This window comes from Cokeromyces recurvatus (assembly GCF_025118155.1).
Source record: "Cokeromyces recurvatus strain NRRL 2243 chromosome Unknown BX663scaffold_20, whole genome shotgun sequence".
NCBI lineage: Eukaryota > Fungi > Mucoromycota > Mucoromycetes > Mucorales > Mucoraceae > Cokeromyces > Cokeromyces recurvatus.
Genome location: NW_026251406.1, coordinates 74,214 through 88,941, shown reverse-complemented (window position 1 = coordinate 88,941; position 14,728 = coordinate 74,214). Strand labels below are relative to the sequence as shown.

Below are 14,728 nucleotides of genomic sequence, written 5' to 3'. Positions count from 1 at the left end.
GTACGCTTACTAATGTCACTATATTGACCGCCATCACGAAGAAGACATTCAATGTTTTGCTTAATTTCAACAGAAATGGGCTTTATGTTTTTTTTATAGATTGCAATTCTTAATTGGAAAAAAATGAATAGATGAACAAACAATAAAATACCTACAGGGTCCCTCATGCTCATAGTACTTACTTTCTCAATAGCAGTCACATATACATAAAATCAGTAAATTTATGCGAAAAAAATAGAAAACTCAAAAAATGGTTTCAATGGGGTGATCATTTTTCAAAACCAGTAAGTTGACCGTATATCACGTGACTATGAAGAGATTTCTACCAAAAATGGAAATATATGCACACTATTACTGTGTTCAATTTTTAGCCGTTTCAGTTTAATGATGTGAAGAAAAAAGAAAAAAACTGAATTTTTAGAGAACATTGAAACCATTTTTTGAGTTAGTGTATGAACTTCATGAGTAATTGTGTTTTTGTTGATGAAGCCGCATTTCACATTAACATAAAACGTTCTTTTGTATGATCTAAAAAAGGATCTCGTGCCGTTGTTCGTGTGCCCAAGACAAGGGCAAAAATGACAACAGTTTTTGGTGTTTTATCCACCCTGGGTGTTGTCAACGAGAGAGTAAAACGACCCAAATTAACGGCTTCTCAATAGAAAAGGAAAACTGTGGTTAATGGGCCATCCTTGACTAAGAAAAAGGGAAAAGGTGGTACCGTAACAGGCCATTACCTTAACTTCATTGCTGGCACCTTGGACGTTATGGATAAATATGATGAATTAAAGGGTTATTACATCGTAATGGATAATACCCCTATTCATACCAACAAAGACATCCAACTCTATATTGAGGGTTGAGGTTATGGATGTATTTGTCTTCCACCCTACTCATCGGAGCTTAATCCTATTGAGCAATTTTGGACTGTATGTAAGAGTAAGCTAAAGAGAGAGACATTTTTAGACGAAGAAACATTAACCTCGCGAATCCAAGATGCTTGTAACGAAGTACTTATCAGTGACCTTCAAGGTTTCTGTACGTATTCTATCTCAAAATTTAGTAATTGTTTAGACTATAAGCCCATTTAAAAGAAATAAATAATTTGGTGCACTTGATCCACCAACATTTGAACCCATTTTAAAATAATTTATGAGCCTAATTTTTTTCTGACTTTGGTCCTATTGATTAAGAAGAAAAAATAATATAAAAGAAAAATATAAGAAACAATAAAAGTCTGTGAAAACTTTGTTTAATTCTTTTATTTCAAAAAAGCTGTCCTTTTAAAATTATACAAAATGGATCCTTATTTATATCTTCTGGAAACGGGTAAAACTTCTTGATTTAATATTATAAAACCATAGACATATCCAATAGATAATTATGAATCTTGTTTAACCTTGATAATGAAGAACCTGACTGATCAATTAATCTCAGCTGTCAGTTATGTTTCAAATGCTAATCTGATTCAAATAATTAGTTACCAATGGTATCTCAAATTAAACTAAATAATTTTTTTAGAACTTCAGAATGATCTCGAATTGATACAATATTGTTTCTTTATTGAAACATATATCTCTATCATCTTCTAATCAACTCCTCAAGTTTCTATTCTATAACTCTTTAGAGATTGTTTATAATTGTGCATAACCATACTGAAGATAGTGCTTCTTATAGGTAATTAATTTTCAATATTAAGTATTTTATATATTGATTAGCAACTATTCTTCTTTCATGTTTAAGACATCTATTACATAACATCTCTGTAATTTTATAGTTTCATTCTAACACAGGTGTGTCTCATATACTAAAGTAGATTAGTATCGTGTACATGAAGTGCACCACTAATATATGATAACATCATCCCACTTTGATAATGATTGAATATCTATACTATATTTTGTAATACATCATCATATATACAACAGGTCCATTTTTTTTCACTTTTTTCGCCCAATAATTTTGGGAAATAGTGTACATCATTCTTTTAAACTTTAATTTCTGTTTAAATTATAAATTATATTTCCACATTAAATTATATATAAGTATGTAGAGAACTCTTCAGTGGTTATAGTGATACAAGAATTGTGTATGTAGCTTGTTCTAACGGCGAGTAATGTATCACTAAAGGAAAAAAATGCAGAACATTGGGCCAGTTTCGTGGGTCACTATAACACTACTTATGCTTATATCCAGAGCTTATTCTATAACAGCTTCAACAGGAGGGCATTAACTATATGCATACGTGGGCACCTAATAGTCCAGACTTGAGCTCTATTGAGCACATCGGCAATCAGTTAAAATCAAGATTAGGTCAATACCCTACCCACACAAAAAAACGTTAAATAACTGTGCCAAAAAGTTGACATAGAACTAAAGCTGTCATTAAGACTAAAGAAGGATATACAAATTACTAAATTCATTTATTTCATATTGTAGTTTTACCAAAAAAAACAAAGTAATATTTTTATTTAGCCAATTAAACATTTAGAATTAACCAATTTTGTAAATTATACTAAACGTTGACACCCAGACATAGTGTATAAAGTAGAAAAAAAAAGTTAAGCAAGTTCCCGCAGCTACTGCAGAATAGAAAAAAATTGCCCCCACGCTGGATTGAACAACGGACCTTTTGTTTACAAGACAAACGCTCTACCACTGAGCTATAAGGGCAATTGTTGTTGACAAGGTGAGTAATAACTCCCAAATTACACTTCTAAAGTTACCAGTCACACTGGAAGCAAGAGGTGTTTCCAGGATATTTACACAGATGTTTAAGCATTAATTTTTTTTCACTGTTTTTGGTGAAATTTGGTTTTTTGGTTTTTTTGATATAAAACTGCCAAATAAAAATTATATTCATATTAGTATAGTTATTTTATAAACATATATACAAAAAAAAACGAAAAGTGTACTGCAAAAACTCATTGTTTTATTAATTTTTATATTTTGTCAATTTTAGCTGTAAAATATATTTTTTTATTGAGAGATTTTAATAAAAATTATTGGCTAAATAAAAAAATTAAAAAAAAATTGCTGTATTTTAAAGTACTTTGTCATTTTTTTTGAAAAAATTAAGTATTTTTAGAGCTTATTCTATGAAAAATATCGGTATTTTAAATGTAGATGTCTTTTTTCAAAGTAAGCAAGCTGTTGTAGGTTTTAAACACATAAAAATAAAATAAAAAGTCAAAGTAAAAAAAAGGTTATAACAAAAAGGTATAAAAAAAAGGTATAAAAAAAAAGGTATAAAAAAAATATAAAAAAAAGTGGTCCAAAAAAAAGAGTAGAAAAAAGAAAATAGAAAAATAAAAAGGTAGAAAAAAAATAAAGTAAAAATAAACACATATTCATTTTTTTTGAATAATATGATTAATAGATGTTGTCTCTTTATATTATATTCAATAGAATAAAGTATATAAAAATTATTTATATTTGTGTAATTATTTCATCTTTTTTGTATTCAGCAAACAAAATAATAATAATGAGTTTAATGAGTAATGAGCAGATTCCAAGGTTAATGTTAATGTCAACACATTTCAACTCTAATTTTATTTCAATTTCAAAAAAAAAATAAATAAATTATAAAAATACATAGTAATCTGTTTTGAAAATAATCAAGTGAACATCGTATTGTTGCAATAATAAATAAAAAACGATTTAAATGATGAACATGCAAATGTGCTTTGTATTTTTTTTATTTAAAAAAGAAACATAAAATTTAAATTGTTATTGAAACTCAACTATGTCAAATAACACGAGCCACTGTGATTTTTTTTTTTTAGTTCTTTAGATTTATTACTGTCTTTATTAAAGCGTTTATAGGAATCACTATAATTAGTCAACATGCAACCATCAATAACCAAAAATATAGATGCTAATGTACCAAATGTATAATACGCATGCATTCACCTATCGCTATAAAGTTCAATCATGTATATAATGTCAACATTATTACCCATTTAAATTAACACATTATATTAATTAGAAAAAAAAATAAAAAAAAGTTTAACATCATTCAGAACAATTATAACAGCTTTTTATATTATTTACATTTATTTCTCAATGCGTAATGAGCCATGAGTAATTGTGTGTTTACGATGTCAATCGTGAATAAAAGTAATTTACATTTACCAAGCCGATTAACATGATAATATTCGCTTTTTTTTTCTATATAGTATATGATTATTGGACTATGATAATACTGATAACTTAATACAACGAGATTGCAGCTTGTAGAGAAAAAAAAGGCAACAATACATATTAGTTTGTGTTATAATAATGAAATACAAATGTATTTTTTTTTGATTTACAAGTTTACTTCTCCAAATAGAATAGGACGCTTTCTCTTCAATAACGTTACATTTCCAAGCTCATCAGACATGTACTCCTCCTTTAAGAAGATTTGACATGTCTTGTACGGCAATTGTAGCCTTTGAGAGATTGCCTCACCATGTACAGCAAATACTGTCCTTCTTTTTTCAACTTTCTAGAGTTATTGTTATATTGTTGCTTAGTGAGTTAGTACTTTGTAATTAAAAATATGTACTATAAGTATAATTTAATTCCAGTTTCATTTTCCTCTTGTAATGACACTTGATATCACCACCACTACGTGTCTCAGTAAGTTTTATATAATTCAGTTAACTTTCGACGAAAAAATTTTATTCTTTTCTTTTTTTTTCTTTCCTTTTCTTTCTTTCCTTTTCTTTTATCTTTTCTTTTATCTTTTCTTTTATCTTTTCTCAATTATTTTCTTTACAACATTAATGCTAATCAATGATAGCTATTAGGTAAGTATATCCTTTTAATTGTCATTCATTAATATAATATCATTTGATAAAAGACAATAATCTTATACTGACGCGTTATTTTTATTTTCAAAAAAAAAAAATAGGAAAAATGCAACTTGTATTTATCAAAGAAGGTAAGTATTCTATGTAATACGAAGTTGATATCGATCGATTCATTTAACTCTTCGACTGAATAATATTAATAGGAAACGTTGCAATAATATATAAGTTGTAATAATAGATAAGTTGTTATAATATATAAGGTAAGCTATTCTTTTTTGTATAAATCTTATTTCAATTTATATCTTATGCTGTTATATGTTTACTATTTAGTAAGTGCCACTCTTTTTACTTTTATCCCTTCTTTGTGCCTAAGGATAAACGATATGTTCAAATACTTTTTGGTATGTATTATTTTTCTATCTTATTATTAATTCTAACTTTTATTAATTTGTATAAATAGTATTACTTTCTCTAGTTAATTCTGGCATACATTGGCAGTTACTAATCGCTTTTCTTTTGGGTCCTTTAAAAGGTAAACACTTTAGAGTAGAGTATAATTTCTTCTATAGGATTACAATAGCTAATATTTACTTTATTTTTAATTATTGATATATAGATAAAGATTCTTGTAACTACTGCACATGTTATTACAAAAGGTTCTACTGGCTAATACAAGTGTTTGTGCTAATGAAGACGTATCAAAGGTAAGTATTTCTTCTATTATATACAATACTTTATTTCGACTATACAAAGAAATGCAATGAATACAATATTATATAAATATATTTTCTATATTATTATTGTATTATTGTATTATTGTATTATTGTATTATTGTATTATTGTATTATTGTATTATTATATTATTATTATTATTATTATTATTATTATTATTATTATTATTATTATTATTATTATTATTATTATTATTTTTATAAATAAAAATCGCGTTTTTTGTAAACAAATATATATAAATAAGATTCTATATATGGCATGTAAAGGCCTACAAAATAAATAATATATAATATTTTAAACCAATAAAGCAAAAGGATATGTAATATAAAAGCCACAAAAAGATGTGTATATGGTCCAATTAAATGTAAACATAAAATTGAGAATCATTCATAATAAGGCCAATAGTAAAGGATGCTGTCGTTAAAGAAGTAGCAAATGAAAAGGGTTATATAATTCTAAAATGAAGGTCAGTTCGTGTTTTTTTCAGAGCTTTCACAGATGTAATACAGTACCTTTAAACATCTGTTTCAAGCTGTGATTCAAGGATACCCTTTAAACGTCCGTTTAAAGGTAACCTGGAATCACTATTTGAAACATCTGTTTACAGGTCGAATTCAAGGATAATACACACCAAATTGCTTCCAGTGTCACGTGACTTGTAGTTATTTCCGGGTGTTTTCTTATAATTATGATAAATATTTTATTTTTCTTAAATCTTTAATAAAGAGAGCTTTTTTTTGATAATAAATTAATTGCGTGCATTGAGTACTACAATTACAGCTGAGGCAATTGAAAAAGAATATTAATAAACATTGTCAAGAGAAGAACTTGGATAAAGAAGATATTGTCAAGATTGTCGTTTCGTTTGGTTATTTGAGTTTGAGTCTTATTTAGTTTTTATATTTAAGTTTAGTTTATCAGTATTTATTTTATTATTTGACACCTAAGCACCGCAGACGTATCATTGTTGACAAGTGGTATAGAAATATAAATTTGCACACAAAAATTTAGTCCACCGGAAAAACTTTTAATAACCGGGACCTACTACGATACAGGTTATATGCAAAATTTTGGTAAAATTTTAAAGTTTATAATTTTATCAATTTTTACTATAGAATGTTCAAATAAAAAATATAATATACATTATATATTGAATTATTTTGAATATATGTAAAAAAAAAATACATGTTTACTGCAAATATTAATATTTTTTATTTTGGTTGTGAGCAATATCACTTGTAAAAATTATAAATTTTGGAGCTTTAGCCAATCAGACTAACGGAAATTGAAATTTGAAGGTTTAATCTGAATTTGAAAAGCACTTTGCAATTTCTTTGTTTATTTTTTTTTAAAGCTGACAGCTAAAATTGGCGGCTATTTAATCCAGCAAGAAAATATTTACTAAAATGTAAATATTCTTATTTTACTGACGTCAGTTAAAAAAAACGATAAGATTTTAAAATCTTCTTTTTTTAATATACAAATATACAAAACAGCAAAAATTAAAAAAAACATATATATAGATTATTAACTGAAATGGAGAACAATTAAAGTATTTAGTTGGACAACTAATAAACAAAATATATGATTATTTTATTTATGCTGATGTGAACATTGATGTTAATTAATTAAAATAACACATGTGAAAAAATAAATCTAATGTAACTGTTAATTAGGGAAATCTAGTTATTCTTTTTTCAATTATTATAATTGTATTTATGTAATGTTACGTCAACATGATTACAACACATGTAAAAAAAAGAGAAAAAGAGAATTAAGATCAAATTCATAAAAAAATCAGTGATTACTCATTTTAAATAAAAAATGACAAAGATTTTTTTTTATTTTATTTAATTTCATTCATCTCATTTTTAAAAATTTTAAAAAACCTAATCTCAATTTCAGTCTTTTAATCAGAAGAACACGGATTTCTAGAGAAGTAATGAATTCCAGTCCACATTAGCGATATTAATTGTATCAATAGTGAGAATCTGTTCTCTAATTACTGCAATGTTGAATTATTTTAACAAAATTAACATTACCATTGATCTCCATCAACTCATCATTAAAAAAAAAGAATACAAAATATACTATCATAATGGTTTCCAGTTTATTTTTTAAATCTATGATATATATCGACATTTTTTTATTTTATTCAGTAAAAAAAATAAAGAAACAAGACAAAGTCAAAGGTATTAAAATATATTTATTCATATTCATATTAGTCTTTGTATTAATTTTTTTTAATTTTTTATTATTGTTCATATTGCAATGCGTCAGTTTTATACAGTAAGTGAAAAAACTGGTGCATAAAACGTAAAATTGTTGTATCTCGTGTTTCCCTTAAGATAGAAAGTTGATCTAAAATGCAATTGAAAGAGTATAAAACACTAGACAGGATAGTGACGATTGTGTAACGTTACATTACGTCATGGTGATTTTTTATAATAAACTCATTTTTTGACACTCTAAAAAATACGTCATATTTACAAATTATGACTATATTATCATAGTTACGTATAGTTACGTCATTATTTATGGATCACACCACGGAGGCACTGCTTCACTTTAATGAGATATATAAATAAGCAGGGTTCACCTATTTCATTTTGCCTTATTTTCTATATCTTTTTATCTATCACTACTATTCATAAAATGCCTTTTACACATAGTCGAGAAACTCACAACTCAGTTAAAGCACTTATTCTTGATGGAGTGTCTACTGCTGATATTGTTCAACGCACTGGGGTATCAAAATGGACAGTTAATAGGTTGAAAAAGAAGCTTAACCCTAGCTATAAACGACCCTCTGGTGGTAGAACCTCTAATTTAAGCACGACAATAGCAGTTACATTGCGTTTTAAAGTTAGGTGTGGTTCTTTACCCACAGCCAGAGCTGCCCACCAATGGCTGAAGCACAATCATATAAATATCAGTTATCGTCGAACAATTCAAATTTTATATCAGCTTGGCCTTTATGCAACATTAAAAAAATCGAAACCTTTTCTCAGATACGAGCATATGAAGAAACGACTTTATTGGGCTAAGAAATATAAAGAATGGACAGTTGAAGACTGGAAGAAAGTTATATTCTCAGATGAAACAAAGATAAATCTATGGGGGTCAGATGGGGTTCAATATACTTGGAAGCAAAGGGGTCATCCTACTCGTCCTCATCACTATAAGCAAACTTTAAAGCATGGTGGCGGCTCTTTATTGATGTGGGGCTGTATGACAGCCGAAGGACCAGGTTATGCATGTAAAATAGAAGATAAAACTCTTGATTCCGAAGGATACACGTATATCCTAGGGACTACATACATGGATACATTAGAGTACTATGGGTGGAGTAAAGAAGATGTTATCCTTCAACAAGATGGTGACACAAAGCACACATCAAAATTCACTAGAAAATGGCTTGAAACAAAAGGTATAAACTATATGCATGTATGGTCACCTAATAGTCCGGATTTAAATCCCATAGAGCACCTTTGGCATCACTTAAAGATAAGATTGGCAGAATATCCAACACACCCAAAGAACATCAATGAATTATGGAATAGAATCGACAAAGAATGGAATAAGTTCCAGAAAGAAGATATGTTGCCTTACTACGAGAGTATGCCATCAAGAGTTCAGGCCGTTATTAAAGCTAAAGGAGGATACACAAAATATTAACTAAGTTTACCTTCTCCTTGTTTCTATGTTGATTACGTAATAAAGCTTCTAATGTATATTTTGTCCAATTAAAATTGACCAATCTTATTTAAATTTCACAAACATATATGAGCTCTTTATAGCTAATATTTAGCCTATTTTCATATATGTACTATGCATTCTCATAGAGATATAGTCAAAAAATTAAAAAAATTATTTTTATGCACCAGTTTTTTCACCTAGTGTAACACCAACTGGAAAGTGGTGTAAGTAAACTGATATCAACAGGGACATCGACGACTTCATCAATTCTGGGTGTAATCTTTCCCTTCTTGGGTTGACACTGTCTATCAAGCTCATTATAAAATTGAGTCATCTAAAGAAAATTATAAGTATATTATTTTTCAAATTACAATATTTTTTATTAATATTATTGATTAGATTACCTTGTCTGTTCTCCAAGAAGGGATCTTTCTTCTTCTCAATACGACTACACCACCAATCGTCAAGCCATCTTCTTCATCAGACATATACTCTTTACTCAAAAGAGTGTCCCACTCCTTCTTTGACACCATATAATGACGTGCAACTCTTCTTTTCATTTCTCCTTGAACTTCTCTTCTACGTTCAAGTTTCTATTATTAATTGCAAAAAAAAAGGTATGTAAGTTTTACTGGCATTAGCATATTAATTGATACTTACCAAAATCTTTCTTTGTTCTAATTTCTTCTTATGCTTTTTCAAATTTATTTCTTCTTCACTTAACGTATTTTTTTCTAGATGTTTTTTTTCAAATACTCAAAATGTTTTCTAATATGGTGGGTAACCATTTGCTTGTCTACTTCCAAATTCTGATTACCCGTTATTTCTTTTTCTGAATTTATTATCTCTTGTAAAATATCATTATAAATGATATTATTAACTCCTTTCATCAAAGAAGTCTTAAAGTCCCAGCTAAAGCCTTTGGTAGCCACATAATTTCCATAGTAACTACGAATTTTGCCCTAATTAAAGAGATAATAATTTATATAGGTATATATTTTTGATCTTTGATATCTGTAGGTAAAATATTATTAATGTTTTTTTTATCTTACAGAAATATGAGCATTTCTTTCGAAATGTCTCTTGTAAGGAGAAGATGCCTCAGCTTGTGAAGCAGCCAAAGCAGTCTTCAACTCTTCAATTTGACGATTCATATCGTCCATTCTTGCGACAATAGAAGCAATACTGGGATTACTATTGCCTCTTATGGTTAGATTAACTTGTGAAGAAGGCAACACTTCAGGAATCATTCGGTTGTTCTTAACAGGAGCAGACATTATTCAAATAAATTAATAATATGATATGATATAAATCGAAATACTGAGTCAGGAAGAGATCAAACATTCAGGCTTAAGTATAGTTTCGGTAAATCAATGTTAGTTTCTTTTTTTGTTTCAATATTCAATTTTTTTATTATGATTTTACTAGTAAAGTATTTAATTTTTTTTTCACATTTTATTACGCGTTTTTCTTTTTTGTTTATTTATTTTTTATTTATTTTTTATTTGTTTTTTAAGGTAAGTACTATTATTATTAATATTCATCACTAATGTTTTTCTTGTAGTTTATAGTTTACGACTTTCTTTAAAAGGTATCAATATTCAATGCTTTCCTTAGTGTTGTTATATCTTTGAATATGGTAAAGTTAAAGATGTTCTTTTATCTGGTAATCTTTTTATTTATTTACATACATATTTAGAAAACTCAAAGTAGAAGTTGTATTCCTTTTTATTATCTCTTTCGTTGCTCTTGGATATTATTCAGCTAATATTTACTTTTTAAGATACTGCTTTAATCTACTATAACTTTCGTTACAATATATTGTATTGATATTAACAAAAAAAATTTTTTTTCCTCTCAAGTAGAATCAAAGAGTTGACTAGCATCTATCACTAGTTCTTTTTTATATTTGAATGAAAAATGTATAAGCTTTCTTCCTTTACACTTTTTAACTCTTTTATTAATTATTCAACTATTATACTCTATAGATTACTGTCTCTGTTCAAGTGCTATTCCTAATCAATTGCTTTGGTAATTATAAAATACTATGATGGCCCCTGCAATATATCCTTGAAAAAGAATTTTAAACTACAAGTGATCAAGCGTGTCTGAAAACTAAAGAAGAAAAATATCAAGGTAGGTTGTATATAACTAGATATAATACTGAATGTATTGTATTCAATATGTATAGTGCATTCAGTATTGTATTCTATTATTTTCTTTTATGATATGTCATATTTTATTATACAATCCAAAATATATAAATAAATAAAAGCCACATTTTTCTATAAACAGTATTTTTATAATAATGTTCAATGAAAAAGGCAATATAAAGGCCTAGTAAATGTAAACAATTAAGGAAAAATGTATAATTCAAAATGATAAATAAGTAAATGTATTAAACAATAGATTAAAAGGCAATAAAGCTCCTATAATTCTATTAATAAAGTCCAATGGAATGTACATCTGCTATAGAAATGCTTCATGTTTTTGAAAGAAAGCGTTAAATCATGTTGTCGTATGAAATCCCTATTATATGCAAAATAGGTATCGATTTTGTTCAAAATCTATATTATAACCGAGATTATAATCGGGATTTCCCGCTTTTGTTCATAAATGGAACTCCCAGTTATTATATAGATTTTGTTTAAAACTAATATAATGTTAGGGATTTTCCACAAGCAACGTCTTGCAGTGCTCACTGCAAATAAAGTCTACTTTTACAATCGAAAATTGAAAACTGAAAGTTTTAAAGAATTTTTATATCAAATGAAAGAGAAAAATTTGCTCATTCTGAATATGTTAATATTTTTTTATTTGGTTAAGAATTGATAGAGATATTAGCATTTAAAGATTTGGTTAATGGTTAAAAAATATAACAAATTTTTGGGTATAGTCTTTTTTACTAGAAAATAAATTTAGAATCCTGTTGTTTTTTCTTCAAATTTTATTGGGCAAAAATATTATTTTTTTGTTTTTTTGAACAAGTTATCAAATATAAGCGTGTGTTAGCTGTGTTATATTCTGAATTCAAAAGAAGTTGAAAAAAAATAATTGTAGCAATAATTCATTAAAGATGAATGTTTAAAATGTAAAGTCAAAGTGTCATGAGCTGACTTATAATGCCATGTTTTATGATTAAACATGCGGATCATAATTTTATTTAAGAAATTCTATCCTAACTCTCTCTTGATCCGCTCCATCTAATAATATTAAAATCACTAACACTTCATTGTCAACAAAATACCTTATTCGGTCGTAACTAACACTTTTCTGATTCACATCTTATCCTCAGACCTCTTTAACAATTCTTATAAATACCCCATCAATTTAAATTCATAAATAAAATAATTGACTTTAGAACTATTGTTCGCTCTCGTTGACTCTTTTTGTCTTAATATTATTTTTTATTTTCTAATATTTTTTACTTTCTAATATTTTTTATTTGATATTTTAAAAGAAATATCACACATATGATATTTTTTTACACAAGTATTCACTTACCGAAATAACACTTCTATTAATATCACTTATTCTGCAAAAACATATAAATTACCCTTGTCATTTTTTCATATTATTTTTTCCGGGTACAATTTTTGTATTATTTTCCTTTTAATAGACTATACAGAGTTTCCAAAGACTTGTCTTTCCTGTTTTTTTCCTTTCCTTATCTTTTGCATTCAAAATGATATTCATCTGTAGCGACAGTTGAAGTTTGCGATAAGTTGTGAGCTGTAATTTCAGCATCTGCTATTAAATGAATGGTGGATCGCAAACGTTTGAACTTCCAAGACTCCATACTTAATTTCTCTGTTGAAATAGCAACAGTAAATGTGGGATCGCTATTGACAATTGTAATTGGTTCCAGGTCAGCAACACATAATAATTTAGTTGCTAATGTATAGTTGTCAAAGGAGACTTTAAGGCCATATATTGAACGCGCTGCTTGCTCTGTTGTTATATGCATTTTAAACGGAAAATTAAGAAATAAGTTTACCACAAAAACAACTAAAAAAAAGGTACTTTTTACCGCGGAAGAAGTGATATAAAAAACACAGAAAGTCACCAAAAATTGCTTTAAATTACTTAAAAGTAACTTTTAATACACTTAAAAATCACTTTGAAGTACTTTGAATTACTTTAAAATCACTCTAATCACTTTATATTATTTTATATATAAGTAGCTGCTTTTATTAATGCTTTCATTATCAAGTATAATGAATAATTGCAAATGCATAATGTTTCCTTTGATAATGGCGATATCAAGGTCGAAATTACCATTTTATTGAACGAATATGAGTCGAGCTTTGAAGTTTTGCATGAAGTACAAAGCTTTCGGAATTAGCAGTTGTGTTATAAAAATTGTCAATAAAGGCCATAGCACCTTTATAAAGCTTACTTTCTCTAACTTGGACATCTATTACACTAACATGCTCTATGATCTTCTGGTAACATACTGGTATTTCTTAAAGTAATATTGCAAATAATATCGTAATAGCCAAAGTCCAAACGATAAATAACATTCTATATTCATTTGTTTAAACTTGTAAAACTAACTGGTTCGAGAAGACAACATAGTATTTGCATTAACAAAAAAACTGAATAGTACTAAAAGCTTTATAACAAACCTGCTACGAGTCTTTAATGTCGTAAGAAAAGCTAGCCCAAAGGGTTAACTGACTGATTGGCAACTAAAAAAAAAGATGGGTGTAATAATCAAGTAAAAATAAGAGCAACTTTTGTTAACAAAATCATTCTTTTGATTTAGCGTTTGAGTTTTAGTAATATGAGAGATTAAAAAAGAAAAGAAAAGAGCATATTTACTTACTAAAAAAATTATAGGCGTCGCTTTTTTTCTCTGTTGGTCTTTTTTTTTCGCAACTTGTTCAAATAACAAGACTGAACCAGGTAATCCAATTTCGTTCACAACAGCCTACATCCTGAAGACCATTTCTTTCAGCAAAAGCTGTAGCTTCACCAAGAAGTGCAGTCCTATGCTGGCTAGGCTGGCTAGAAAGGGAGGTCCAAGCTACAAAAGTATCAATTTCATCAATCGTCGCGTTGACAAGATTGTTTGTTTCTTGCCTTAAATCTTCGTAAATTTTATTTGCGTCAGATTCTTCTTCTACAACTTCAGCAATGGCATTCACAATTACAGCTTTCCTTACATCTTTTGGTTTTGCGATCAAATTATTGGGGGCTGTAGCAAAAGTAGCGGGGACAACAGTAGTTTTATTGGCGATAGGGGGAGTATTCAAAGAAGCGGGAATATGATTCATTATACGGCGAATAGTTGCGATATGAGTACTAATCTCTTCGAGTCTATTACTAATAGGTTCAATATTTTAGGTCTCGGCAAGTGTGTCGACTATACCGCCAATTCACTTCTCTTCGTGTATGAGTTCTGTGGCCCATTTTGGTGGTGCTTGCAGTGCCATATGTCTGAAAAAGTTGAAAAAAAAGAACAAAAGTATATGGAACTAATTTAAAATACGTTAAC

The 14,728-nt window shown here is 27.9% G+C and overlaps 3 protein-coding genes and 1 non-coding gene across 4 annotated transcripts; 1 reads left to right on the top strand and 3 right to left on the bottom strand.

Moving 5' to 3' along the window:
* Positions 1–2,601: 2,601 nt before the first annotated feature.
* Positions 2,602–2,673, bottom strand: BX663DRAFT_t93. The gene has a single exon. It is a non-coding gene; the product is annotated as a tRNA-Thr (tRNA).
* A 1,650-nt stretch (positions 2,674–4,323) lies between these two features.
* Positions 4,324–5,808, top strand: BX663DRAFT_544453 (uncharacterized protein; the record flags this gene model as incomplete). The annotated part of the gene is made up of 8 exons (XM_051530892.1): positions 4,324–4,455; positions 4,572–4,623; positions 4,787–4,793; positions 4,898–4,927; positions 5,127–5,197; positions 5,257–5,328; positions 5,413–5,500; positions 5,796–5,808. The coding sequence occupies exons 1-8, from the start codon at positions 4,411–4,413 to the stop codon at positions 5,806–5,808; spliced, it is 378 nt and encodes a 125-aa protein (XP_051380882.1). The 5' UTR covers positions 4,324–4,410.
* A 3,613-nt stretch (positions 5,809–9,421) lies between these two features.
* Positions 9,422–10,505, bottom strand: BX663DRAFT_553539 (uncharacterized protein; the record flags this gene model as incomplete). Its single annotated transcript, XM_051531456.1, has 5 exons — positions 9,422–9,562; positions 9,633–9,821; positions 9,889–9,962; positions 10,046–10,190; positions 10,281–10,505. 5 exons carry the CDS (start codon positions 10,503–10,505, stop codon positions 9,422–9,424), a joined length of 774 nt encoding a protein of 257 aa, XP_051380881.1.
* Positions 10,506–12,855: 2,350 nt separating this feature from the next.
* BX663DRAFT_515634 (uncharacterized protein) lies at positions 12,856–13,574 on the bottom strand. Its single transcript, XM_051528466.1, has 2 exons — positions 13,413–13,574; positions 12,856–13,320 (listed from the first exon to the last, which is right to left on the bottom strand). The coding sequence occupies exons 1-2, from the start codon at positions 13,507–13,509 to the stop codon at positions 12,896–12,898; spliced, it is 522 nt and encodes a 173-aa protein (XP_051380880.1). The 5' UTR covers positions 13,510–13,574; the 3' UTR covers positions 12,856–12,895.
* Positions 13,575–14,728: the final 1,154 nt, after the last annotated feature.